This window comes from Raphanus sativus, chromosome 4, assembly GCF_000801105.2.
Source record: "Raphanus sativus cultivar WK10039 chromosome 4, ASM80110v3, whole genome shotgun sequence".
NCBI classification, from domain to species: Eukaryota; Viridiplantae; Streptophyta; class Magnoliopsida; order Brassicales; family Brassicaceae; genus Raphanus; species Raphanus sativus.
The window spans coordinates 9,974,313-10,000,833 of NC_079514.1; the positions used below are offsets into that span (position 1 = coordinate 9,974,313).

General features: G+C 38.0%; 7 protein-coding genes across 8 annotated transcripts; 1 reads left to right on the top strand and 6 right to left on the bottom strand.

The window, feature by feature from the left end:
- Window positions 1–1,829: 1,829 nt before the first annotated feature.
- On the bottom strand, window positions 1,830–3,108 carry LOC108852813 (probable 6-phosphogluconolactonase 5). The gene is made up of 3 exons (XM_018626297.2): window positions 2,810–3,108; window positions 2,558–2,693; window positions 1,830–2,419 (listed from the first exon to the last, which is right to left on the bottom strand). The coding sequence occupies exons 1-3, from the start codon at window positions 2,968–2,970 to the stop codon at window positions 1,940–1,942; spliced, it is 777 nt and encodes a 258-aa protein (XP_018481799.1). The 5' UTR covers window positions 2,971–3,108; the 3' UTR covers window positions 1,830–1,939.
- Window positions 3,109–4,286: 1,178 nt separating this feature from the next.
- On the bottom strand, window positions 4,287–5,571 carry LOC108848982 (probable 6-phosphogluconolactonase 5). The gene is made up of 3 exons (XM_018622461.2): window positions 5,361–5,571; window positions 5,127–5,262; window positions 4,287–5,019 (listed from the first exon to the last, which is right to left on the bottom strand). The coding sequence occupies exons 1-3, from the start codon at window positions 5,519–5,521 to the stop codon at window positions 4,540–4,542; spliced, it is 777 nt and encodes a 258-aa protein (XP_018477963.2). The 5' UTR covers window positions 5,522–5,571; the 3' UTR covers window positions 4,287–4,539.
- A 1,036-nt stretch (window positions 5,572–6,607) lies between these two features.
- LOC108849610 (CDPK-related kinase 4) lies at window positions 6,608–10,127 on the bottom strand. 2 transcript variants are annotated; one of them, XM_018623186.2, is made up of 11 exons: window positions 9,380–10,126; window positions 9,170–9,300; window positions 9,050–9,091; window positions 8,823–8,931; window positions 8,657–8,735; window positions 8,287–8,583; window positions 8,082–8,191; window positions 7,894–7,998; window positions 7,567–7,629; window positions 7,145–7,312; window positions 6,608–7,024 (listed from the first exon to the last, which is right to left on the bottom strand). In XM_018623186.2, exons 1-11 carry the CDS (start codon window positions 9,923–9,925, stop codon window positions 6,887–6,889), a joined length of 1,788 nt encoding a protein of 595 aa, XP_018478688.1. In that variant the 5' UTR covers window positions 9,926–10,126; the 3' UTR covers window positions 6,608–6,886. The 2 variants fall into 2 exon arrangements, with proteins under 2 accessions (XP_018478688.1, XP_018478689.1); XM_018623187.2 differs by having other exon boundaries at window positions 6,884–7,024; window positions 7,145–7,260; window positions 9,380–10,127.
- A 2,712-nt stretch (window positions 10,128–12,839) lies between these two features.
- On the bottom strand, window positions 12,840–16,001 carry LOC108852787 (polyadenylate-binding protein-interacting protein 13). Its single transcript, XM_018626269.2, has 10 exons — window positions 15,630–16,001; window positions 15,219–15,326; window positions 15,089–15,133; window positions 14,922–14,994; window positions 14,734–14,846; window positions 14,566–14,625; window positions 14,372–14,419; window positions 14,210–14,278; window positions 13,557–13,618; window positions 12,840–13,035 (listed from the first exon to the last, which is right to left on the bottom strand). The coding sequence occupies exons 1-10, from the start codon at window positions 15,999–16,001 to the stop codon at window positions 12,978–12,980; spliced, it is 1,008 nt and encodes a 335-aa protein (XP_018481771.2). The 3' UTR covers window positions 12,840–12,977.
- An 846-nt stretch (window positions 16,002–16,847) lies between these two features.
- Window positions 16,848–18,012, top strand: LOC108855172 (uncharacterized). The gene has a single exon (XM_018628920.2). It carries the CDS (start codon window positions 16,982–16,984, stop codon window positions 17,855–17,857), a length of 876 nt encoding a protein of 291 aa, XP_018484422.1. The 5' UTR covers window positions 16,848–16,981; the 3' UTR covers window positions 17,858–18,012.
- A 100-nt stretch (window positions 18,013–18,112) lies between these two features.
- Window positions 18,113–20,693, bottom strand: LOC108855171 (two-component response regulator-like APRR5). The gene is made up of 7 exons (XM_018628919.2): window positions 20,342–20,693; window positions 20,051–20,212; window positions 19,846–19,976; window positions 19,538–19,690; window positions 19,199–19,443; window positions 18,487–19,105; window positions 18,113–18,402 (listed from the first exon to the last, which is right to left on the bottom strand). Exons 1-7 carry the CDS (start codon window positions 20,580–20,582, stop codon window positions 18,289–18,291), a joined length of 1,665 nt encoding a protein of 554 aa, XP_018484421.1. The 5' UTR covers window positions 20,583–20,693; the 3' UTR covers window positions 18,113–18,288.
- A 3,402-nt stretch (window positions 20,694–24,095) lies between these two features.
- On the bottom strand, window positions 24,096–25,940 carry LOC108855237 (protein TRANSPARENT TESTA GLABRA 1). The gene is made up of 2 exons (XM_018629002.2): window positions 24,797–25,940; window positions 24,096–24,348 (listed from the first exon to the last, which is right to left on the bottom strand). The coding sequence occupies exon 1, from the start codon at window positions 25,803–25,805 to the stop codon at window positions 24,798–24,800; it is 1,008 nt and encodes a 335-aa protein (XP_018484504.1). The 5' UTR covers window positions 25,806–25,940; the 3' UTR covers window positions 24,096–24,348; window position 24,797.
- Window positions 25,941–26,521: the final 581 nt, after the last annotated feature.

Here is a 26,521-nt window from a genome sequence, read left to right on the forward strand (position 1 = left end):
CCTTGATCTACTCGAAACTAAGTCGTTAACTCTATCGAGCCCCGCTCTGATACCACTTGTAAGTGCAAAGATGACACCACAATAAGTAATGCAGAAGGTAAACCAAGAGAGACAATTACACAAGCACACCCAATAGCTTTATTAGAAATCGCCTTGTACAACTCAATTACAAGTTCTGCTTAATCAGCCTCGCTAGCCTGTTAACACCCTAACAGCTGCTACTGAACAATTCCTAAGCTACCCGCTTATGTCTCTCCACCGTCAAGTACTTCAGCCCTTGCTTCAGCACGACCCAGAACACTTCCAAGCGCTTCTCTCTCTCTATAAGATCAGCCTCTGTGTCTCTGTCTCTCTACAGACGACCACATAGCTATCTTATACTAACTCCACGTTCCCGAAACCCTAGTCTCCAAGGAACCACAATATGGACATCTTCCATATCAATAAGTGCAACTTTCCTTTTCTTAGAATGCACTTATTCCTCTTCCTTTAAGTCATAAACTTGCTCCCCAAGTTTATTCCTCTTTGCCTTTTCTTCAAGATAGTCCCTTGCTCTCCAAGTCTACACGACTCCAGCTCAGCATCTCGACTTCACATGGTCTTCACCACTCACTATGACGTCTGCTTCAGCAACTACGTCAGCGACTACTTCAAGATAGTCCCTTGCTCTCCAAGTCTACACGACTCCAGCTCAGCATCTCGACTTCACATGGTCTTCACCACTCACTATGACGTCTGCTTCAGCAACTACGTCAGCGACTACTTCAAGGCGGACATCTTTACATCAACAAGAGTCGGTAATGTGGCCATTTTTAATTGATCTGTGAATGTCTCGGTAAGAGAGACGCCACGTGGCCATCAAGATAATTGGTATTTTGAGTTCACCAACGATAAGAAAGTTCTTCGAAAAGCTTATGTAGCCCTCACGTGAATCTCCAGTGGTGAACACGAAATTATACATTTTGTTATCAATTCAGGGGTTATCCATTCTTGTCTCCTTGCACTATTATGATAAAGCCACCATAGATTTCTCTTTTAACCTTAAGTTATTAATTACTAATCTCATCTTTGTTTTTTGATCAAAAAAAAAAATCTCATCTTTGTTCATTGTACTTTTAGTCGTTTGTAGATAATGTATAATACAATGGTAGTTCTGAAGGTTTTATGAGAAGAATTATCATTGTATTATACATTCTATACAATTATTAATATTGAATAGTATATATATATATATATATGAGATATATATATATATGTGTGTGTGTATAAATATAATTGTTTACTTTTCATTAACAAAATTATATTTCTCCACAATAGGTGTTCTATTCATAGACCATGATCTTATTCTCAACCTCTTAATCCTTTTCAAAGACACATAGAACTCTTACATCAAGAGGCTAGTTTGCTCGGCCATTGATAACTAACACGCAAAAAGCAGCTAGAATTGTGGTAAATTTACTATATATATGAAAAGATAATATTGTAAGAACCTTTTTATTTGTTTTCATATGCAATTATATTATTTTTAATTTTCTTTTTGCTGGCAGTGATTAAATGCCGATGTACTTTATAGAAAATCAAATTGTAACCATGGTGGTATTGCCATTAACCAAACATATCATCTTTAAGTCGGGATAATTAGTGATAAAAATCTAAATACCATCACCATTAATGAAATAACGGTTTCGAAAGACATTATTATAACACAGTGTCATAGTCACTCAAACACAAGTTACATTAAGACAGAAAAAAATAAATGAATCGGAGTTTCAAATCATTTGGTACGTACTATACGTAAATACGCAAAATGCATTAATATTAGCCGGTTATTCAACAGACATGCAAGCAAACTCCAACAACACGCTCCACAAAAGCATGACTTGGAGAGATTTATTACTCATATCAAGAACACCATGCATTTATTAATGTGTTTGGCTCTCTAAAGCAATGAAGCAGCTGCTTTGTCAAGGTACCACATAGTTTCGACTTGGGCAGTAAGATGAGCAGCAGGTAAGTCAAGATTGTTGTTCTTAAAGATTCCAGCGATGGAACGTGCACATTGGTCTGTGTTGTCGTCGCAAACGGCCATAAGATTGTACAAAGACGAGTTGATGACGGGTAAAGTCATTGTGATTCTCCTTGGTGGCGGTTTTGGGGAGTCGGTAATGTGAGTGACCCACTTGTCCGTCTCATTGATCTGAGGACGTTTCGGGAAGAGAGACGCCATGTGGCCATCAGGACCCATCCCTTGAAGCTGGAGATCGAACTGAGGATATTGGCCATTTGGACTTAGTGGGAGTATCTTTTCCTTCACCAGGTTCCTCAAGCACTCCTCGTAGAGCGTCGCACAACGCTCCGCGTCACCATCAGCGGCACATTGTTTGTCGATCGCGTAGATGTTCTCCTTCGGAATCCCAACCTAAATACACGTGGTTAAATTTTAACCAAACAAAAGATTTGAGGATATTTTTGCACGGCCTATCAATGGATATGAATAATGAAACCACTTTTTATGTGATAAATGATAAGTAATCGAAAATATAATAAATAATAAGACCTTGGAGATAAAACCATCCATGGCGAGTTTGTAGTTGCTGTCTGGATCTTCATGTGAACAGACCCTCTCGTCCACCCAAAAGACGTGCCACTTTGACCATTCGACTGAATCTTTGTATGGTGATTCCAACAACTTGCTGCAACATTTTATTAGTAAAAGCATATTATTAGTAAAAGCATATTATATATCACTGGATTTTTCTTTAAGAAAAAAAAAAAAATAGAAGGTGAGGGAAATGGGAGACTTATAGACCAGAGCCAATCGATGAGGCCACCGCCGGAGAGAACAACGGTGAAAATTCCTTTCTCCTTGCAGAACTTGGCCGAGAGATGAGCAGTGTACTTAGCCATTGCTACCGAGAATTCATTCTTGGTCGCAAACACCTCCCTCTTCCTCTGCGTAGTTTCTGCCATCCTTGCCTATATTAAGAATGTGTTTTGTTCAGAAAAACATGTCTTTGTATATATTGTTAAGGGTTGGGGGTTTCTTGCTATTTATAGAGATCGAGTGCTTCTAGGAGGTGGATGTGACCTTTGAGTTAGTAACGTGATTCTTATGGCACTGGATAAGGATTATTAAAAAAAATACTCATTAGTTCTCGAAAATCATAATCAAAGAGACGAAAACCATATCATCCTAGCAAGTCAATTATATAATTAATTTGAACAGAATTATGGTTTATACTTGCTCACTCAAAATCCACTAAACAAACACTATACAATTATGGATTCCGAATCTTTAAACCTTCTTTCACGGTTATATCTCTCAAGTTTCTTCTAAGTACGTGAAACGGTCTTTAATTTGACGAACCTGAAAGATACAAATGCTGAAACAAACTACTATAGGTATCAAAATCAGACACGGAGAAAATCAAAAACGTTTATATATTTTTTGTGTGTGGAGAGAGAGGAGGCGCTACGACACCAGCGCTTAGGATTTCGTAGGCCAATTTTTAATGGGCCCAAAGTTATATCATACAAAGCCCAAGTTTTATAATAGATATATCTATTTAGCGTCTACGAAAGAGAGAAGGAAAATATTGCACCGAACCGAACCGAGTTTGGTTCACGCCAAGGACCAAGCTTTCCTGATGGTTGAGATTGAAGCGTGGTCAGAGGTACAAGTGACGTTGGTTGTGCAGATTGAGACAAAGGACTGATGTTGTTCAAGAAAAAGAGACAGGACTGATGATAGATAAACTATTCAGTTTCTATTGATGCAATACTACAAAAATAATATTTAATATATAAATAAACTGCACTATGATAATATTTTTTTTCTAGTAAAAGGTTAAGTTTAACGAAAACGAGATATTCTTTCATCATTTCAAAAATAATGAATTAATAAATAAAAATGTGAAAGAAATTGTCAAATAGGTAATATAATGAAGGGCAATGTGTTCTCTAGTTCTCTATCTGTTTCTCTCTACTTTTGCATGCAGAGAGCCAGAGATCACATTTGTTCATTTGAAGAGAACACATAGCGATGCAGCTCATCAAACTGCTAAGAGATAGCAACCGGAAGGAATACATGTGTAAATGTAAATACCCCATTTGCAGAGAACACATGGCCATGCAGATAACACATGGCCATTCATTACATTTACTATAATTTCTAGACACACAAAAATAGAGTTCGTACTAAACAAAATGAATTAATGATATCATGTCTAAGTCGAGATAGTTAGTGATAAAATTTTAAAATACCATCATCATTCATGAAATAACAATTTCGAAAGAACTTATTATTATTATACCACAGGCTCATAGCCTGTGACTCAAACACAAGATACATAAATAGACATAAACAACAAATCGGCCTTTCAATACATTTTGGTACGTATAGTAAATACGCAAAATGCATTATTAGCCGTTTATTTAACACACATGCAAGCAAACTCCAACAACAAGCTCCACAAAGCATGACAGGAGAGATTATTATTGCTACTGTAAAGGACACACTATTTAATGTGTGTTGGCTCTCTAAAGCAATGATGCAGCTGCTTTGTCAAGGTACCACATAGTTTCGACTTGGGCAGTAAGATGAGCAGCAGGTAAAGCAAGATTGTTGTGCTTAAAGATATCAGCGATGGAGCGTGCACATTGCTCTGTGTTGTCGTCGCAAACGGCCATAAGATTGTACAAAGCTGAGTTGATGACCGGTAAAGTGAATGTGATTCTCCTTGGTGGCAGTTTAGGAGAGTCGGTAATGTGAGTTACCCATTTGTCCTTGACATTGATCTGAGGATGTCCCGGGAAGAGAGACGCCATGTGGCCATCAGGACCCATCCCTAGAAGCTGGAGATCGAACTGAGGATACTTTCCGTTTGGACATAGTGGGATTATGTCTTGCCTCACCAGGTTCCTCAAGCACTCCTCGTAGAGCGCCGCGCAGTGCTCCGCGTTACCATCAGCGGCATAGTGTTTGTCGATTGCATAGATGTTCTTATTCGGAATCCCAACCTAAATAAACTCGAAAAAAAATGTTATTATCATGACGAAATAATACATATATATACACTATATTTACACTTGTTATAAGTGATAACTAATCGAAAAAATAATAAAACCTTGGAGAGAAAACCATCCATGGCGAGTTTGTAGTTGCTGTTTGGATCTTCATATGCACAAACCCTCTCGTCGACCCAAAAGACGTGCCACTTTGACCATTCGATTGAATCTATGTAGGGAGGTTCCAACAACTTGCTGCAACATTTGATTAATTAAACAATCATATATCATTAGATTTTTCTTTACGAAAAAAAAAAATTAGGATGAGAGTGAAATGGAAAAGATTTGTATACCAGAGCCAGTCGATGAGGCCACCGCCGGAGAGAACAACAGTGAAAATGCCTTTCTCCTTACAGAACTTCTCCGAGAGATGGGCAGTGTACTTAGCCATTGCTACCGACAATTCATCCTTGGTCTGAAACTTATGCCATTTCCTATGCCTAGCTTCTGTCATCGTTGCCTATAAGTGTGTGTGTGTGTGTGTGTTTGTATATGTTGTCAAGGGTTGGGGTTTCTTGCTTCTTATAGAGATCGAGTGGTTTTAGGAGCTGCTTGTGAGTTTTGAGTTAGGTGGAAAACGTGACTTAATTTTGTGGCATGGGATTATCACTGGACGTATTGTCGTTCTCACTCTTTTTTTTTGTTTTTGTTTTCTACTAACTACTTTTGTCCGCTTCTGCAAGAGAATATGCCCTACAAACACTTTATGAAATCAAATGATGGATTATGCTTTTTGTTTCAAAATTTCCTCAAAGTTGGAAATCAACAGTGAATCCAAGGTGATTTCACTCAAGATATTAATCATCGTTACAATTTGTCACAACTTTTAATAAAACAAAAAAAAAGACGTAGCAAAATCTTCCATCTCTTTTACAGCTTACATGTTCATTTTGTATCATATGTCATAAGAAATCAAAGAATGAGTTTTGTCCTCCTCAAAATTCTCGACAAGTGGTTGCTAAGTTATGGACCTGCCTGGTCGAGAAGGGAATCGAGGCCAATCTAAGATAAAATGATTTTAAAGTGGGATTGGACTTCTACCGGTGACAAATAGGAAAGAGCTAATTGTAATTGTCATCTTCATGTATTGGTTGTTTAGCTTCTTCCTTTCTCTCTCTCACATGTTTAACAAATGTAACTTACTCTGCAATTTATTATATATATCTGCCAACAAAAGTAGTTACAACATAAATTTACTTTGGAAAATTGAACCATACTTTCTGAATATGGGAACTAGATTCTACAGAGTAATTCACGAGTAGACTGATTTAAGGGAAGTTCTAACTACCAACTTCAATTTTCTCTACCATATTTTCTTTATGTAAAACATGTTCTGTACCGAACTCAGAATTGTCGGTTACACTCACTTTTAACATGAACTGTGTAGCAACGAAAAAAAAGAAGCTGTGTAGCAACGTTTTAGTAATACATTTTGTTAGGTCAAAGAAATTCACTTAACTGCTTCTCTATTGATTCCTAGCATTTAGGAATGCACCAAACAACATTGAGAAGTATCTTTAGCAAAAAAAAAAAAAAAAAAAAACATTGAGAAGTATAATCTATTATGCAAACCGAACCAAAAAACAACACCTTTCCAAGTTCTTCCTATATAATATGTTCTTTTCTTTTTGGTTTGGTTCCTCTTAAAAAAACAGAATGCTCAAAGAATCATTTACAAAGAAAGCACCTACCTTCCACTTCCAGTTTATGTTGCATCTTTGAACCCCCAAGGTTTCTGACGGCGACGACGTCGTTTTGGAAGTTTCTCAAGAATTGATTCGCAAATCACACGTTAGAAGACTTTTGTCATGACGATGTGTCACCTAGGTCTTGAGCTCGAGCTTCGTACCGTCACACCATGCAAGAACTTGGCGTAGCCCAAGAAACTCAGTTTTCCATCCGAACTCCGGATCCAATCCTTGAGCAGAGGATATGCATTTGGTGCCAGGCTCATCTCCTGCTTTAAATCACGCCCCAACATCAAAAAAAAAAATATATATATGTTTTAAATCTTTACAAAAGAGATGATGGTGCTTAAGCAAATTATCTCATACAAGGTTTGATTTAGGATCCATACCCCGGCAAGTTCTTGGACGGATATGATTCGATTCCCTTCCTGCTCGAAGTGCTCAAATGCTGAAGTTGCAATCTGCTCCCATTCCTCAAGAGCCTCCAGTTGGTAAACGCTGACCCCTGCCGCACAGAACTCTTCAAAGTCCAGTTTCTTTTGCGCTAATGGTTGCATCTTCATAGATAGAAAGAAAGAAAGAAAGAAAGAAAGAAAGAAAGAAAGAAAGATGAAAACAATTGCGGAATTCAAATGGTTCGTGAAGAAATGTTAAAGAAAAGCTCTCGTTTATTCATGCTATCCGCAATATCTACAATCATTTCGACTATTAACCACCATGAAAACGATATCTTACATCTATAATTGGTCCACCCAACCCATAAACTCATATACTCAAAGATAGAATTAGTATATAACTAGAGATGTGTTACCGTGTTTAAAATGTCAGGAAGCCTTGATTCCATCATTGCATCAGTAGCATATCTTGTTAAAGCCTGCAGTTACACTCAAAAAGGGTTTATATTTTCTTGATACGCACTAGTTTGTTTCATTCTAAAGCAGGGTTTCTACTTCTTACATTAGTAACTATTTAGTAAATTACATTTCCTTGATTCCATCAGAGTAGCATATCTTGAGTTTTAAGGTTTTAATGCATATAGAGATGCAGCTTTGGTTGTAACACTAATCCAAGCTAGGGAGAGGGTTGAAGGGTTTACAGATTCAAAATGATATTGCTAAATCAGGAAAGCCACACTGACCGTAGTGAAGCTATTAAGAGACAGGCCTCCATCTTTAGGGTCCAGGAGCATGAACTGTGCCTTAAGGAACACAAGCTCCTCGTCGGGTATAGCTTTGGAGAGAGCCTATTGAAAGATTAACAAGTGAAACAAGAAGAAGATCAAGATACGAAACAGCCAGCCATAAGAAAGATCAGTCAAGAAAGTACCTTAAGTGCTGATCGTCTGAAAGGCGAGGCACGAATATAGGACTTGACCAACTTGTAGATCGAGAAATCAAGAAGCAAACCAGGGTTTTCATCACGTAACCACGGATGAGCTGTACAAACACACAGAATCATAAACTATCAACTCTTAACGGAAAGCAAAGAAACCTCAGCTAACATGTATCAATGTGTATATTCTTGAACTAACCTAGGGCTTGAGCAGCAGTCATTCGTTTCCTATGGTCCTTGTTGAGAAGCCTTTTCACGAAGCCTTTACCAGTAGGAGATATCGAAGGCCATGGCATATCCTCAAAATTAGGGTTGGCTCTAAGCACGCAGCGGAAAATCGCAGACTCTGTTCTTCCATAGAAAGGTCTGCTTCCACAGAGTAATATGTAGCTTATGACACCAATGCTCCACATATCTGCTTCAGTGCTGTACGACCTATGTAGTACTTCAGGTGCAACATAGTATGCACTTCCCACAACATCATTCAGACGCTGGTCTGCAATATATACAATATATATTACAATATATGCAGAATCATGTAATTAAAAACAAAAGATATAGATCGTTACCGTATCTAATGAAATCAGACAAGCCAAAATCAATGACCTTGAGGATTGCATCCTCGTTTCTGCTGGTAAAGAGAAAATTCTGGATACAGAACACAGATGTGGTACCATATAAGCAAAAAAAAAAACATAAGTAGGTAAGAGACAAAGCTTAGACTTGTGTACTAACCTCCGGTTTGAGATCACGGTGCACAACACCTTGGAGGTGAAAAAATGCAGTTGCAGATAATATCTGTACAAGGATACGTTTGGCATCTACTTCAGGGTATCTACCACCTCTGCAGCAAAGGCAAATAATAATAATACAAGTTTTTTGAATCAATATCCAATGCAGTAAGGCCGAAAGAAACATACAAAATTACAAAACTAAGACACGTGTACTCTTGAGATTTTTACCTAGCTAAAATTCTATCCAACAGCTCTCCACCTTCGCACAACCTGGGAAGATTGAATATATATATCAGATTATTAGCAATGAAAAAGTGTATTAACGTTTTACACTAAAAGATAACTTACTCCATAACAACAAAGACGTTATCATCGTCCTCGTATACATCGTAGAACTTAACCATATGCCTATGTCCTGATAAAGCCTTCAGCAGTTTCACTTCTCTCCGTACATCTTCAATAGATAAAGCCGATGTCATCTGCACAAAAAACAAAACAAAAAAACAAAACCAATGACGTAAAGTGATTCTGTAATGAACAGTGACAACAACAACAGACCTTAGCTTTGGCGATGATCTTGACGGCCACCGTTTGTCCTTTCATCTTGCCTTTCTTGGCCTTAGCACAACAAGTATGACCGAAATGCCCTCGCCCCACCTCCTTCCCCAGCTCGTACTTCCCTTCGAAGTTCTTCCCGAACCCGAAGTTCTTGTCCAGCCTCTCTCCCCCGCCGCCGCTGCTCTCTCCTCCTCCTCCGGCGACGACGTCCTCGCTGTCCTCCGGGATCGGCTCGTCCCGCGGCCGAGGCGTGCCGCCTCTCCGCCGTCTCAGAGCCGCCATGATCGGTTTGGCCGGCGAAGGCGGCGGAAACGGCCATTTGAACTTCCTTCCCGGAGTTCTCGCCGGCGACGGAGCTACTCCCGCCGGCAACGGGCTCTGAAACGGGCTGACGGAGTAGGAGTTGACTTCCGGAGCTCCGGCGGCGAGAGGTGACTGAGGGTTGGAAGCGTGGCGGTGATGATTTTCCGTCGGCTGATTCGGAGCCTCGACGGGGATCTCGTCTTCCTCGACGGCGGAGATGTTCCGGCTGTAACAGTGACCCATGGCCGTTGGATGTGGAGGTTCAAATTGACTGATCGTCAGAGAATCGGACGGTGAGGAGCTCAAGTTACAACAGTTTATTTAATTTAATTTTTATTTTTTGAAAATATATAAACAAAGGAAGAGAGGAGCTTCTGAAGAAAGATTTTTAAAAGAAGAGAAAGGAGAAGGCGTTTCTTGTGGTTTGATAAAGCGACACCAAAGTTGAAAACAGTGAACACTCCAACTACCATTTAATGTCTACTGTCATTAATCTCTCTCTTTTAATTGTCCTTAATTTTTTCATTTACTGTCTTTCTTAGGGGTCATGCATGCATTACATGTTACATCTTTTTTTTTTTTTTTTTGAAAAAGCATGTTACATCTTTTTTTGCTCTACTAAAATCAGTTGTGTGTTTTGTAAATTATAAAAGAATTTTTTTGATAACCCTAAAGATTCTTAAAACTTTTTAGGATAAAAGATTAATCCGGTTTCGCATCTGAAGACTATTAATTATCCTATTTTTAAAAACGTAATTAGATGGCTAACGAGAATCAAACTCAAGTGACAGTAATTCCGACCAAAATCCTTTTAGCACATAGACCAACGCATACTGGTTGTAGATTTAGATATAATTTAGTTTATAATTACTTGAGGAATAACTTGTTTGTTATTTTGAGTTCAATTCATTATTATTATTATTATTATTATTATTATTATTTATTATGTAAAGTTATGTTATTAGGACATTTGCTTATTTCCCTTTCAAAAGATTTGAAAATCTATATAAAACAGAAATATATACACTGGCTATAAATTTGGAATCTATCTATATTTAGTCTTTACAATATTTTGGTGAATATGTCCGTTTAAATAATTGTACTTGAGGTGTTTAAAAAAATTGTACTTGATAGTTAATTAATGATTGTTTCTGTCATTAATAGAAAGTTAGTACTAATTCAATTATTTTGTAGGATTGACACAATTCCACGAACCTGAGTGTCGCCATATGTTGCTTTGATACTACTGGTATTTATTAGTTTAAACTAATGATAGTTGAATCATGGTGAATATCGCATTTATCCATCAGATAGTTGTGTCATTTATCCATCAAATAGTTGAATCATGGTGAATATCGTATTTATTGGCTTAGCATCATCTTCAGTATAAACCGGTTTAAACCGTCTTGATACACATTGATAAGCAAGTTTAAATTTCAACATCTCACAAGTCAGGTCCAGACTCCAGAGCAGTTATTTACTGATATTGATGTATGTATATATTAGTTTGAAAATAAATTTAGGGGTGTTTATTATGGTTGTTTTTATTGAGAAAAAAAGAAAAGAAAATAAAACTAGAAGTTAGGAGTTTTTAGTAGCATTAGAATGTAATTAACAAGTTATTTTAATGGTAAGTTCGTATATTTGTACTATTATTTTAATAAGGTAGTAGCAAATAGTTGCCGGTCAAATTACGAAAAAAAGAAAAGTCGATAACGATGCAGGCAAAGAAAAAGAAGATAACGATGCATGCAAGACGTTATGGTCGTCGGTTCATAACCTCAAACAAGGTGGCTAAGTCTTAATAAACCAGAAACATACAGAGTTTGCTACCCTTCATATTATTTATATAACAACACTCTTCTATTAACCGCACGCATTCCGGTTTGATCGTTTACTTGGGTATGGCTCCGTAATTTGGTTGTCAACGAACTTGCCTGTGCAGCAAGTAATATTTTCACGTGGCGTATGCTCTTTGAGCGCGTAACTTGTCTTATACGTTTCCCAACTATATTGACCGGTGAACCGACAACGGTCTGATAAGTTGACATTTGTTGTTCTGAGTTTCCATTTGAGCTTTTCAACGTTTGAATACGTTATTTTCTACGTAACAGGTTAATGTCTCAATCTGAAACATATGATCTATGCTTTTAGAAGTATGATTTTATACTTTAAAAATTACAAATAGAAGCTTAAATAATGTCAACTAAAAGTTTCATATGTATTGTGCCTAATTTTAGTTGTGGTTTCAGACTTGGTTGTAGTTTTGCCAAAGGGTGCTCAATTCAAACAAATCAGTTTAAGTCAGTCAACCCAATCTAAAAGTCTAGTCTATAATTTAATTTGATTAAATGTTTTTTTTACAATATTATACGAAAAGAATCATTAAAACACCAACCAAAAGAATCTAACAAGTAAAATATGCATCATAGTTGTGGAAATTGAGTGACTGAAATCTTCACAACACCAACTAACACTTTTGATTATAAAAACTAAAAAATAATTTATAAAAATTGATTTAAAAGCAAGATATATACTTTAATTTTATTTAAATGGTTTTAGAAATCAATAAAGCTACCTAAGCAAAGAAAAAAATAATTTAAATTGTACACTATATTGTGATGGAAAAACACAGAATCTGTAAATTACTAGACCAAAAGAATCTGAAGGAAAGTGCATAACAATTATGGAAAAGAGTGTCTGAAAATATCAAACCACCAACCAACAATTTTGATTTTTTTTTTCTAAAAAACAGCTAAAAAGTATATAGGATTTCCCAATTTATAAAATATATTGTAGGTTTACTTATTATAGTATCAAAATATAAGGCCCTTATTTTAGTTGATGGTTTTGTGTGACCAAGTATCTTCGTATGGGTCGTTTAAATATTTGATAAACTAACTTAGATAATCCTATTTCCGAACAAATATATAATTATCAATTGAAAGAAAAAGTAGAACAAAACTAATTAACCAAGAAAATAATATTCTTTCACAGAGAATATAGACTCACCTAAAAATCTAACAGAAACAACACCAACGACCAGTGAAACGATTTGATATGTATCCAACATGCATCATTTTAAGTGTCCCATAAAGATAACCAAAGAGAGGTTTCCAAGAACAAAAACAAAGAAGGAGAAATTATAGCTTAAAGTTTCTGAGGGATCTAAAGAGACCTGCCAAGTAAAGAAACAAGAGGAAGTTTATACGAACAGAAAACGACTAAGTATATCTTAAAATGAGTTTTGTTCTCTCTTTCTCTTCTTGACCTTATCTCTGTGATCGGGCTGTGATTAAACTCTAGTTAAATCATTGGGGTGAGGCCTTACTGGCGTCTTAGACGGGCTTACCCTTCACACATAGAAAGAAAAGAGCAAAATATTAGTCTCACTGTGCTCAGTTTTTACTATGTATTGTTTAACTTTAAAGAACACAACATAATTTCAACCTAAACATACCCAAAAAAAAAGTTCAAACACACAAATAGGTTAATAAGATTTTTAACAAAATGTGTTCTCTTTAGAAATAACCATGCATATATCCCCAAACAGAATCAAAAGAAAAAAATAACAAAGTGTGTTCTCTGTCATGTATGAATCTTTGTTTCTCACATGAAATATCATCTGAACACTAAATAAACAGAGGCAGAATACAAATCAACAATCCTGCATACTGAGCAAGGAACAAGAGATATTTCGAGAGGATGTGTTATACATGATTAAATGTATATCATATTATTAATATCTACAACTAGCATGCAACATTGATTCTGCATAAGTTAGCAAAAAAACATCCTACAACTGAATGAGCTCATTGTAAAAGAAAGTCTACAGTAAAGAACAAGAAAGGTAAAAATGTTGTAATTGACCTACCTTACACGGAGCCCACCCAAGACAACACCGCTGCAATTAAGAGCAGAGATTGCACTTTCCGCCTGCAACATACAAAAAATAATCAATGAGCGTTATAAAGTTGATTAGGGTCAAACTTGCCTCATTAGGCCAAACAAAAATTCAGTACATAGTGGATTATGAACATTATTGCAGGGTGTAGACGATATTATTAATAAGACATGTAGTCCAAGAACGAGCACTACTTCAAAAGATCCATCATGTATGTAAAATGAATACAAAGATGAAACATTTATAAAGTGAAATATTCTAAACTGATCAAGTAAACTTCAGAATCAAGTTCGTGCTGTTAACAGCATTTTTTTTTTTTGCAAGTTAAGTGATTATAAGAAAAATGAATCAAACTATGTATACTTTGCACATGAAAAATAGAAATTCAAAACAGAAATACAAAGATGAAACATTTATAAAGTGAAATATTCTAAACTGATCAAGTAAACTTCAGAATCAAGTTCATGCTGTTAACAGCATTTTTTTTTTTTTTGCAAGTTAAGTGATTATAAAAAATGGATCAAACTATGTATACTTTGCACATGAAAAATAGAAATTCAAAAAGTCTTTTATCACGTGGAAGTAACTTATCAAGAGACCGGCAAGAGACAAGAGGAACTCACCAGGGTAAATTCAATAAAAGCAATGCGGGTCTGGTGATGATAGTCTCCAAGAAGTCTTAAATGTTGAATCTAAAAAGAAATAAATATGATACAAAATGAAAAAAAAGACACAGCATATCTTATAGTATAAACAATTGGCTATAGTCAAAACCAAACATGTACCTCCCCACAGGCTGTTCTAAAGAAATGTCTCAGCTCCCTTTGTGTGACCTGCATCAGAAAGAAAAAAACGAAAAATAAGATTAACAGATGAGTTTCTCCACTGTTTGATTAGTCTGAGGCAAACAAGTACTAAATGTAAAAGAGATTTTGCCAAATAACATCATGAGTGATTAGGAAATGAAAATCAAGATTACCTCCTTGTCAATATTAGTACAGTAGACAGTCTTCACACATTTCTTGCGCTCTTCCTCAGACTTGAAGAAAGAAAGTATCAATACATAAACTCAATGAACTATAGATTTTTAATTGGCATTAATCTCAAAAGATACTAACGCCTAAGATTATACAACAACTCAACTTACCCTTGGGAGGAAACTCGGGTCAACAGGGGCAATAGCTGTTTTGGAGGGAAGAACCTTAATAGGATGAGACCCAAACAGAGTACCCGAAATACTTAAAGCAGACCTAGCTCCCTCTGAGACATTACTTCACTGATTAGTAAACACAAGAAGAATATTTCAAGTGGTGAGACAGTTGGACGTAGAAGTACCTTCATCAGTGAACTCAATGAACGCAAAACGAAGAATAGATTTACTGTCGCCGCAAATACGACAATCAACAACCTTCGATTTAAACACAAAGATGGACAAGAAAACGTATGAGACTTTTGAGTTTAAAGCTTATAAAACAAAGTGGTTGGAAGATTATTTAAAGTACCTGGCCACAAAAAAGAAAGAGAGAGGCAAGTTGCTCCTCGGTAGCCTGCAGAAAGATAAACAAAGAGGGCACTTTGCTTATATATTTTTATCAGATTACTTCTAAGAAGACAGAAAAACTTTTTCCAGACCTGTTGATCAATGTCTGAGACATATACAGTTCTCCTGATTTCATCTGTATTTTGAGCCAAGCTTGTTTTTCTGTTCGTCCATCGTTTCCCTTGGTCAAAGTTCCTTCTCTGTATTAAAACAGTAAGACCACATTTTTCTAACAGGCTATTCAAATATAACAACACAAAATTTACCCTTACATTCAACTATATATTATACTCACACATTGAAGTGTGACAAAACATTTCAGATTTTCTTATAGCTTAATCAAAACTTGAGTAATTAACCCTTTTTCTTAAACTAAAATTGTAAAAACAAAAAAAAAGAGTCATAAGCATTTTGGTCAAACATTTAGAAGGCATTGCATGAAACATAACAAATCCAACATATATATGGGCCATAACTCAGAGATGATATATATCTTTACATACCCTTGGATCAAAATGGCCATTCTCCACAGCAGGAATAGCTTGCATCATTGCGATATTGTTGTCAAGCCATACCATATTACCCACAAACCCAAAGTGGGGTTGAGCAAGTGAATATGGAACATATTCCTTAGCCATCGGATTCAACTTAGAAAACTTATTATCCAAACGACTTATCTCACTCTCGAGAGTCCCGTCACTGTTCTGGTCCTTTGTTGGGTTTGATGTCTCAACAGAGGAATCGGGTTCAGGGATCTTCTGATCATCAAAACATGGCGGCTTCGTATCAGCTTCTAAGACATTGTTATTGTCTTGACTCTGACCAGAAGAGTCCATTTTCACCACATCAGCATTTTCCGAGACAACCATGATCATTCGCACAACAAGATGAATCTGTGGATAGTAAAATAAATATCAAATAACAATCAGATTGAAGGATAAAAAACATAATAATACAAACCCGTTATTAATCAGGAATTCCAAACGATTAAGAAGCAAGAATGTCTTGGAGAGCAAGATTTTTGTAAGAATGAACCGGAGAAAAGTTGGAACATTAGGCTCATTTGATTAAAAACATATTTTCAAGTCAAGAAAAATATACAAACAAAATTAATTTCATTAATTACTTTTGTCAATTGTCAACATCAATTTATTCATTGTTCTTGCTATTCCTATATCACATTTTTATTACTAAAAAAAAATATTATTTTCCTTAACAAGATTCTAATAGATGAAAAAAGAAACAAGATTCTAATAATTTCTCTCATTGAATTACTTTTTTTTTCTTTTCTTGGCAACAAATTTCACCATTTTTATTTCCATTGGAAACAAATTTAAACTTCTCTAATACAAAGATGGCAATGGCATTATATGCATTGATTGATTTCTTTGAGTCAAAAACATTTTTAATTTCGTTAAGTTTGCATGGATGTATTCTTTCAAATCATAAACTCCCATAACACAAGCCTCGACTAATCTTTTGTACATGCAGGTTTTAGAGTACATATAAGAAGAACAGAGAAGCTCTTAAGACAATTTAAAAGCTTGACCTGGTCTTGTTTTAGTTTTTCTTTTAAAACTACGATAAGATGGTGACCAGCCCAGAGACTCTAATAGGGGCTATAAAGGAAAAAATTAGTAAAGTATAAGGCCCATTATACAATTTAAAGAGAATCTAGTTTAAATGCGAATAGGATCATCTTTTTACAATCTCGTCCTCATGTTTATTTCTCTGGTCGTAGAAAAATCGGTCTAAAAAAATAAACCAATAAATTGGGTAATAGAATTTGCGCCCTCTCCGAGGTATTACTATGAGCCACGATTGAGAGAGTCCGAGGGATATTTTGGTCATTGACATGTTCATTGGCCCATCACCTACGCACACACCTCTCGTAAATCGCCGTAACAACCACCGTCCTCGCACCGCAACCGTCTCCTCCGCCCTACCTGATATATTTCTCGCGGCTGTCTCTCTCCTCTTCCTCTGCTCTTCTCCAAAACCTCTCCTCTCCCAACCTCCCAACAGATTCTCTCCCCCTCCAACTCCTCGCCGCCGATCCTCCGTCATGTCCCGTCGTTCTCCTCCCTCTCCTCCTCCTACGCAGCAGCGCTTCGCCAATCCTCAATCGCTATCCGACTGGCTCGAACCGCGTCTGCCTTCCGACTCGTTCGCCGCCTGGGGAGTCAAGCCGGGGACCAAAAACGTCCACAACCTCTGGCTCGAGCTCTCAGACGGCGAGACCTCGATATCCGACTCCACGCCTCCGGTGCGCGCCGTGAACGTCGTAACCGTCCGCGTGATCGGGAAAGACGGGAGTATCCTCGTGGAAGGTCGCCAGGAGCTATCGGACGGGAGCGTCCGCGAGAGGTTTCGTCCGTTGTCGGAGAAGATGAAGCCCGGCGAAACGCCCGACGAGGCCGTCTATCGCGCGGTTAGAGAAGAGCTCGGGTCTATCTTCGATAATGGCGAAGAGGACGATGTCGTACGGAGGGTCGAGATTGTTCCGGGGAGTTACAGTAGGAGAGTGGAGGAAAAGAACTCGATGTCTTATCCTGGGCTACCCGCGCGCTATGTTCTGCACTTGGTGGATGCGACGGTTAAGGGATTACCGGATGAAGACTTCTGCACGGAGGAGAATGAGTCTGGTGGAGAGTCAGCGGAGGAAACACGAGCCGTTACCGTGAAGCGGCATCACTGGAAATGGGTTAATCCCGGTTCGATTCGAGCTTAGAATGTTAAAAAAAAGCTTTCATCAGTCACATGAATAATCAAGAACCATTTTGAGAGATACATATACACATTCTTATTGTAGCATTCTTCAGTATATAACTCATCTTGGCTCGCTTGGATTTGTTTTTTATATTGGAAGCTCTTGATTTCTTTTTAGGTTTCATTGTTTTGTGTTCAAACTTTTATAATAGAGTTTTGTCAATCTTATATAATCTCCTCTTGCAAGTTAATCGTATGTTACTTTACATATTCTAAGTAGATGATACTAACTAAACTCAACTTAACAACCAAGCCCGAAAGCTGTATGTACACACAAAAGTATCACCAACTACGTACGTAGAGAGTTAGTACAAGAACAGCTAATGTAACGGAGGAATCAAACCCCTCCCTCTTTGATACAAAATCTAATAATTAATACATAAATTTGTTGAATCATTGTGGAACTTCTTCTTGTGTTGAGGTCTCAGTTGACTGGACTTGACGAACGAATTGCCCTTTGATTCGAGGCCGTTGTTCTGCTAATTTCTTCCGGCTCTCATAACGGACCTGTGTGCAAAGTCATTAACAAAGATTTAGAGCCCGTTGGAATCACCTTCTTAACAAAACTGTTATGTGTTCATAAGTTTATACCTTTTTCTCAAAGCACCTCTCCTTGCGCTTCATCCTGAATTTGTTCAAAGCAGCTTCCCGTTGAAGAGACTGCTGAAGTTTCCCAACAGAGGACGAGTATCCTTCTTCGTTCCTCTTCTCTAGAAGCGGCTGCTGTTGATGATGATATTCAATGTAACTACATTGATTGCCTGTTCCACTATGTTCTGTTGCAGAGGAGACGTGTCTTCTCTCCTCTATATCCATGGAACCATCCCGCTCTTGCAAGCCCTCGGGTTTACCGTTGAACGGGTGAAACATGGAACTGTACTCATGCGGGCTAACGGAACTAGGGCTTGGAGACACTGAAGTAGGAGCCATGGCAGATGCGTGAGCTGTATTAGGTCCGGGGAACTGTATAATGGGAACTGGCGTTGGGTAAGAACCCTGTCCTGGCCAAGAGTTCATCTGGTTGCTAAAAGGTGGGCCAGGTGAGTCAGAGCTATTGTAAAAGCTAGCCTCGTTTCTTCTCTGAGCACTTTGAGGTGGTTCAGATACATTGTATTGGTTGATCAGCACAATGTTGTTATCAACGTTCTTTCTTTGATCGGTAACCAAGGGAGAGACCGAACATTGCGTCTGCAACGGCCTGTGAACGTACCTGGCAACAAGAACCACAGCACAAACAATCAGCAGAAAGAACGACAAGTGTTGAAAGATTGATTAAAAAGGAATTAGAGATTAGACAACTAACCGTGTGAAAGCAGAGGCACTAGAAGGATGAAGAGAGGGTTGGTTCTCACAAGCATCAGGTCTTCTCAAGGAGAGATCAAGCTCTATCCGAGAATAATCATTCTTAGCAACACTTTCTTCTCTGTTGCTTTGTCCGTTTCTTCTAAACGAGGCTCCCATGAAGTCAATGGCCTCTTTGGACGAGACTCTTGGGATATCCTCCACGTCTGCGCTCTCACCTTGCATCTCTGGTCTTGAACATGAGCTCTACAAGAACAAGATTTTTAACTAAAAAGGGTTAGGAACACACAATCAAATAACAGAGGTGAAGAGAATCCTGTACTGAGAATAAGAATCAAACCTGATCATCACCACCACCGTTCCCAATCACAGGACGTTCCTCTCTCTGGAATCCATTCACGTGGTTACTTGTTGAGTTGTTCGCAGACGCACCCTCAGGTTTCTGCTGTCCAACACCCTCATCTACTGGAAAGTTACTACCAGGAGCAAGTGACTGCCAAGATGATCAAATAAACAAGAAATCTGAGAACTCAATTATCTTTTAATAGACAACGAAATTTCCCAGGACTTTTAATTAAGGATGGTTACGTTATAGATTAGCTCAGGGACACAAAAGATTTAAAAGATAGCAAGAAAAAAAAGACATACGCTTTGTCTTCTCCAGACATGTTGCCAGAGATTTCTCAGCTCATTCCTCCTCAACGGCTTGACAAGATAATCAGCCGCACCTTTCAACATGCACTTATACACAGTATTAACCGAGTCCTGCGTCGACATCACTGAGAGAAACCAAAAAACAATAGAATCAGCCAACAAATTATTTCAAAAAAAGTAATACAAATGTCACACATACTTATGACAGGAATGTTCTTGCAGAGATCATGCTCCATGATAAGTGTGAGAAGAGCGTATCCAGAAATCGAAGGCAGATCAACCTCTGTCAATATCAAATCGACGCTCTCAGGCTTCCCTCTAAGCATCTCCCAAGCTTTCAACCCATCAGGTACAGCAGCAACTGACAAAGTCACAAGGCGGGGGAACCACCACATTTTAAAACCATAGTTTGTTTATAATCGAAATTATATAACTGACCACATCAGATTTCACATCATAACCAATTATTCAATAGATTCTAGAAACTGACCTCTGTAACTGCATTTCCTGAGGAGAGCGGAGATAATCTGCCTTGTGGAATCGTCTGCTTCCACTAGCAAAACTCTGAGCGATATCTTCGGGAGAAACCTCTCCCACGTCACCAGACCATCGCCGACCTCCGCGGCGTCCTTCCTCCGCATCTTCCGCCGCGTTAGCTTTCCTCCGCCTGCTGCCTCGGGTGCTTTCTCCACCACCGTCACCTCGACAACTTCGTCGCTCACTTCTCCCATCTTCACAGTACACTCGCTGAAAGAACGAATCCGATGAAAGTTCCAGAAGTAGAAGAAGAAGAAACAGTTTGAGAAGAGAAGAAAAGATATTGTGAGTTTGAAAGAAAAAATCTTATTCTCTTTCTATATTGCGGAGGAAAAAGAAAAATATCTTCAAGTCTGGCGAATGTTCCAACGGCTGAGATTTGAATCCCGAGGCCAACCGACCGTGATCCGACGGTCACGATGCTAGTAGAGAAGGATTCGGAAAATATCTAGGAGAGTTGGCTGACGTGGCCACGTTTGCCACATCAGCAAAGACTGTTAGGAGAGACAAAGAGATCCAATCCAATACGCCAAACAGCCTTTCATTTTTTTTTCATTTAATTTAATTTCTTGTGGTGGTGGCTGAGCGTTGATTACTCTGTGGTTCATATGCAAAGTTGAATTATAAACTTATGCTTATTCCAAAATTCTTTATTCAATATTATCGTGTTGGTTTTTTTTTTGTAACGTATTAGTGAATTGCTTATTTTAACAGCATAGTGGCTTATTAGACTTTGAAGGTATCACAATGTTTTGAAAAATAAACGTTGAAGCTATCACATAATTATGTTTGACCTAACAAAAGTGCTTGTAATATCAAACAATTAGTGGTAGTTTTAGCCAACAAGCCCCTTTTTAATGAGCAAACAGGTCTATCAAAAATAAAAATCCCTCTCGTGACATTTGGGATAAAATCAAGCGAAAAAAATATCTAAATGCAAGTGGCAACACAAGTATCTATACAACATCACAACTTATCCAAAAAGAACTACAATATCTCCTTTTAATAAAATTTCTGATATATTTCAGTAACAATATTTTTATTTTAACAATGTATATATATATATATATATTGATATTTGATATATTTTTCAAAAAAACTCAATAAATACACTAGAGATTATTATTTTTAACATATCCCAGAGTTTTCTAAGAATCAACAAAACTGTGGTCATTGGTGCAAATTAAAACTTAGTATTATAGACGCATTATAATTGTATTTAATTTCGAATTATCGATCATGGTTTACCGAAATTTATCAGCATTTTTCTTCTTCTAATTGTTGCAGTGGCTGACCACCTAACAATAAAAACGTGTCAATGTGGGAACCACCTAAAGAGTTCTATAATATTTCCGGGGCTAGATATTTTGGAGGGGTAAGGCAGAGTCAGAAGAACGAGACACTTGTTTAAAACTAGTGGTCTTACTGGACAAGAGTGAGACACGTGTATGGTGATATTCTGACACAACATTCACCTTTGATGGTAGCTGTCAGAAACCAATAAAATATCTAATTTTCCTGTCTCTTTCATGCGCCGTGTAATTTTTAATATCTAACAAAACTTATTAGTATAATGTTTTCATGAAAATTTCATATCTTGGAACTTTTTATCTGGCTTGAGTTAGTAGAAGTTTATGATCGTGTTACCTGGGAGTAGATGGTAAAATAATAATACAATCAGTAATTAGTTGGTTAATGCGTGTTTCTACATGGTTTATAACCATTTTATTAAGTGCTATGGCTTTGTTTGGATGGTAGCGCACGCGAGTGTAGTGTAGAAGTGTGTGGTGAATGGAGCGATAACTTTAAGTTTAAGGAATAGAAGAAATCTAAAGATAGTTTTGGGCCTGACTTAAACGAACATGGCCCCCCATCCTTTTCCAAACAGATATTTTTTTGTCTGTTCGATACTTTCCGTCCTCTCCTTTTTTGTGTGGCCAACTAAACTTTGATATTTCTTTCTCTTTCTTTCTTTACTGTCTGTAGGATCTTTTTCTCCTTTTTTTCTTTTTAGGCTAACTGAGATATTTTTCAAGGTGTGTATCATGTGGCTATTGTCTTGTCCATTTAAAAAGCTAATTAGATATTAATGTGATTTAAACATCACTTGAGACAGACAATCTACATATCTACCAAGTGCTAAACAATAAATGAGCCCCACGATTATGATATGTATTAGATGAAGGATGACGATATTATGGTCGATAAGGCTAACATCAGTCAATATAGGGACAATTGTATATCAGACTAATTTTATTAGCTTATCAGGGTTCTTTTGGGAGAATATTTCGTTACTCAAGTCTCTTTTTCTTTAATTAATTTTAGTACAAATTATAAACATTTTAATAGATGATAAGTATAATTTGAGAACGACATATTAGTGTGAAGACTATTTTTTTTTTACTAACAAGTGAAGACTATTTTTGAAAGGTGTAATAAGCGTAAATTAACAACAACTTAACAAGAAATCAAATTGAAATGAGTTAAAGAAAATATGCCAAAGTTTTGATGGCCCATATGAGAATAGTGTAGTGGTAGTGTGGTACCAATGATGTAACATTTGAGAATTGGTGTAATGCGGTGATTGGAAACCGAACATGTGTTTGATATGTGGATGAAAAGTGACACACTGACAGTTCGAGTAATCCAAGACTGCCTGAAGTTGTTGCATATCGATTACTAGTAAGTTGGAAAGTTTTCGTTTGCAGTTGTGTAACTCTATAAAGTTTGAGCTAACAAGCTCTAGAGTGTTCGTGACTTGGGGATTTTGTAAAGACTTTTAGTGGGACTTCCCTTTAGGTTTTCAATACTTGTAATCGCTTTAACTATTTCTCTCTAGTGGATTCCGAACTTGATTTTGACGAAACACATAATCTTAGCAAGCTTTGCCAGGTAATGTTCGAACACGTTGTACTTCGTATCGGAGCACAAATGTTATACTAAATGGAAAGAATAATACAAGAACAACAAACTCTTATTATAGGAAATGTTCATCTGGCAATACTTTAGAGACTACAGAATCTTAAGTTTTGTCAAATCTGTCAATAGCAACAAAGTTGCCTCGTTAAAATCATGACTAAACCCAAAAACAGAATCGTGATTACTGATTACTAGGAGGGGAACAATGTGTAAATATGGGAAAAGAAAAAGGGTTAACTTCATAAATACAATTCGTTTGCATATGTCAGCGTCCTTATCCCATTTTTCACCTTATCGAAAAAAAAACATTTCCGACAGTCTTCACTCGAAAAACAAAAGAATCTGTTAATCTCTCTCTCAAACCAAAATAGCGACACTCTTAGGGTTTTCTCAAACCAAGTTTCAACACTGCAGCGTCTCGTTCTCTTCGCCACCGTGCTCATCTCCTTCCACGGTGGTCTCAGTGGTGGGGAGCTAGATTGATTCAAAGACACTCCGTTCAGGTTTCCTCTGTGGTAACTCCTATAATGATCGGATGCGGGTAAGACCCGTATCAGGAAAAACGGGTCGGAGAAGGTCCTTAGCGGTAAAAAAGTCGTGGGACGGCCCTCTCGCTTCCGTCAAGCTAATCATCCAGGCAAAAACCTCGAGCTTTGGAACTTTTGGTTTTCATTTGAAGTTAATTTTCATGTGTCTAAAGTTGGAACCTGTAAACTTATCTCACACAGTTGCTTTTGTTTAGAAGATGCTAACTAACCCATGACAAGTACTCCAATGACAAATCTAAACACCAGAAACCACCGCAATAATATTATTATCCTGGTTGGGTTTATACACAAACAGAGATAAAATAGCAGAGCATTTGGTACACCAAATGAATCAAGTCTTAGTTACAACCAGATGGATGGATACAGAGAGGGCATTGCGGATGAAAAGAAACCAGAATGTGCATGCACCAACCAAACCCTACTAAAGCTTACGCATCTTACTGGTTACGCGGGTCTATGCTTAACTCCGATTCTGATCACTTCCCATCTCCATCTGACACCAAGCGAAATAGTCAGCAATTATAATAAGAAATGTTATTTCAAAAACCAAAACGACTTAGAAGCGCAAAAAAATAATATATATATGTTTATATCAAAACATGAGATGCTGCTAGCAGCAAAATCTCTTGGACATGACAACATATTAATAACAAAATAAGCTGATTTCATTTCATCAGAAACTATAGTCTAAACCCTAGTGGCGCTTCAATCAAGGTCAAGAACCCATCTGTAGTTAACAAGAAGACAATCTCTAACCATAAGGCGTTACAACATATGAATAACAAAAGAAACTGGTTTCATTTCACCAGAAACTATAGTCCACATAAAACCCTACCCTAGTGGCTGGCAATCCAATAAAGATTCCATCTTTAGCTACTAGAAGACTATCTAGGCAGTAAGCAGTAAAGATCAATTCATAGTACTTTCAAAACAATACAAACCTCAAACTCTAAGGAGCTGCATTTTATTAGCAAAAGCAATCCCAATCCAATCAGGCAACGAAGAAGACCACTGCAACTGGTTAATTTCCGAACCGGCCGAGTAAACCGACATCGGATCAATCCCATTCGGTCCAGCAACCGTCGGCAACTCCCAAATAAGCGCCTGCGCGTCATCACCCCCAGAACATATATGCTTACAGCTCTGCGGGGCCCACCCGATCGCGTTAACACTCCCCTGGTGCCGCTCCAGCTCAGCGACAGGCATCGTGGGCGATCGAATGTCGAGAATCACAACCTTGTTCGAATCCATCAGGATCGTCGCCATGTACCTGAGATCCTGCTTGTTCCACGCGAGCCTCAGGAGCGGCGTGTCGGGCTGGGGGCTCTCGTAGATGATGGTGGAGTGCTCCTTGTCGCGGAGGTCGAAGATTCGCACGGATCCGTCGGCGGAGACGGAGGCGAAGACCCTGGCCTCCCCCCAGGCGATGTCGTGGACCTCCTTGTCGTGCGCGATGAGCTGCGTCTCAACGACGGAGCGCTCCACGTCCCAGATGGTGCACGTGGTGTCGATGCTGCACGTGCCGAGGCGTTTGGGCTCGACGTCGTTCCAGTCGAAGGAGGTCAGCGGGGCGCAGAACTCGGACGTCTTGCTGTTGTTGAGGACCGAGAGGGGCTCCGAGGAGGGGGAGTCGGTGATCTCCCAGAGGCGGAGGAAGTCGCCGGAGGAGGCGAGGAGGTCGCGGCGGAGGGAGGGAGGGCTGAACATGAGCTTGGTGGGAGGGTAGGGGTGGTCGAAGGAGAGGGAAGGGAGGGGTTTGACGGACATGGAGTCGGGATCGAAGGAGAGGATGTCGATGCGGTTGTTGTAGTCTTCGAGGAAGCTTCCGACGGCGATTCGGTGGGTGGTGGAGGAGGAGGAGGAGAAGGACATGGCGTAGAGGGGGTAAGGAGATTCGTAGGTGACGGCGGTTTCGGATCTAGGTAGAGAGTCCGGAGCTGAGTTGTCCATTTTTTTGTCTCTCTCTCTCTCTCGCCGGAATAATGGTGAGGTGGATTTTGATTCGGTATTAGATTCTTCTTGGCGACGATAGAAAGTTCTGCGGTCAGTGTCTGTGTGATTTTGGAGCCGGAGCTGAGCCGAGCTGAGCTGAGCTCTCTGACACAGTCCTGCAACTAATAAATAATGGGCCTGTCTACGCGTTTTGTGGGCCTTGTGTCTTACAGATGACCTTCTCTACGCCTTTAGGCCTTATTTTTATTTTATTTCCCCCGAACAGCACAAATATAAATAAACAAGACATGTGGAAATCTTTTCTTTTTTATGTAACCTTTCATGTAAACTAATAGATACCAGTCTCTGGGCTAGGAGATTTAGGTTCAGAATCTTAAAAAAAAAAACAAATTATTAACCAACTATGCAGATAAATAGTAGAAAGAAACTTACAGAAGACTTTTAATTTGAAAGGAACGGGATCATAAACCCTATGTTCATAATAAAATGCTATTCTAACATTTTTTTTTGTTCACACAATAAATGTCACTTTACAATTTCAATGCAAATTATACTTATTTTCAGTTGAAAATTAATTGCAAACTATATTAAATTTATAAATAATTTTATTTATCTCAAATATTATTGGTTAGAAAAATGTAATTAAAAACAACTTACTTATATTTCCATCATTTTCTTAGTTTAAATAAAAAATGTTAAAGTGACATTTATTC

What these genes read in the sequence shown, in the direction of transcription:
- LOC108852813 (XM_018626297.2), bottom strand. Translation starts at nt 2,970, where the DNA reads ATGGCAGAAACTACGCAGAGGAAGAGGGAGGTGTTTGCGACCAAGAAT. An exon ending in GGCCTCATCGATTGGCTCTG is followed by an intron (nt 2,694 to 2,809) that starts GTCTATAAGTCT and finishes AAAATGTTGCAG; the next exon opens with CAAGTTGTTGGAATCACCAT. An exon ending in TGGATGGTTTTATCTCCAAG is followed by an intron (nt 2,420 to 2,557) that starts GTCTTATTATTT and finishes ACGTGTATTTAG; the next exon opens with GTTGGGATTCCGAAGGAGAA.
- LOC108855237 (XM_018629002.2), bottom strand. Translation starts at nt 25,805, where the DNA reads ATGGACAACTCAGCTCCGGACTCTCTACCTAGATCCGAAACCGCCGTC.
- LOC108852787 (XM_018626269.2), bottom strand. Translation starts at nt 16,001, where the DNA reads ATGATCATGGTTGTCTCGGAAAATGCTGATGTGGTGAAAATGGACTCT. An exon ending in TCTCAGACATTGATCAACAG is followed by an intron (nt 15,134 to 15,218) that starts GTCTGGAAAAAG and finishes ATCTTTCTGCAG; the next exon opens with GCTACCGAGGAGCAACTTGC. An exon ending in CTTTTATTGAATTTACCCTG is followed by an intron (nt 13,619 to 14,209) that starts GTGAGTTCCTCT and finishes TGTATGTTGCAG; the next exon opens with GCGGAAAGTGCAATCTCTGC.
- LOC108855171 (XM_018628919.2), bottom strand. Translation starts at nt 20,582, where the DNA reads ATGGGAGAAGTGAGCGACGAAGTTGTCGAGGTGACGGTGGTGGAGAAA. An exon ending in ATGTCTGGAGAAGACAAAGC is followed by an intron (nt 19,691 to 19,845) that starts GTATGTCTTTTT and finishes TCATCTTGGCAG; the next exon opens with TCACTTGCTCCTGGTAGTAA. An exon ending in AGTGCCTCTGCTTTCACACG is followed by an intron (nt 19,106 to 19,198) that starts GTTAGTTGTCTA and finishes TCTTGTTGCCAG; the next exon opens with GTACGTTCACAGGCCGTTGC.
- LOC108848982 (XM_018622461.2), bottom strand. Translation starts at nt 5,521, where the DNA reads ATGACAGAAGCTAGGCATAGGAAATGGCATAAGTTTCAGACCAAGGAT. An exon ending in GGCCTCATCGACTGGCTCTG is followed by an intron (nt 5,263 to 5,360) that starts GTATACAAATCT and finishes CAAATGTTGCAG; the next exon opens with CAAGTTGTTGGAACCTCCCT. An exon ending in TGGATGGTTTTCTCTCCAAG is followed by an intron (nt 5,020 to 5,126) that starts GTTTTATTATTT and finishes GAGTTTATTTAG; the next exon opens with GTTGGGATTCCGAATAAGAA.
- LOC108855172 (XM_018628920.2), top strand. Translation starts at nt 16,982, where the DNA reads ATGTTCATTGGCCCATCACCTACGCACACACCTCTCGTAAATCGCCGT.
- LOC108849610 (XM_018623186.2), bottom strand. Translation starts at nt 9,925, where the DNA reads ATGGGTCACTGTTACAGCCGGAACATCTCCGCCGTCGAGGAAGACGAG. An exon ending in ACCGTGATCTCAAACCGGAG is followed by an intron (nt 8,736 to 8,822) that starts GTTAGTACACAA and finishes TTCTGTATCCAG; the next exon opens with AATTTTCTCTTTACCAGCAG. An exon ending in TTCCTGACATTTTAAACACG is followed by an intron (nt 7,313 to 7,566) that starts GTAACACATCTC and finishes CTATCTATGAAG; the next exon opens with ATGCAACCATTAGCGCAAAA.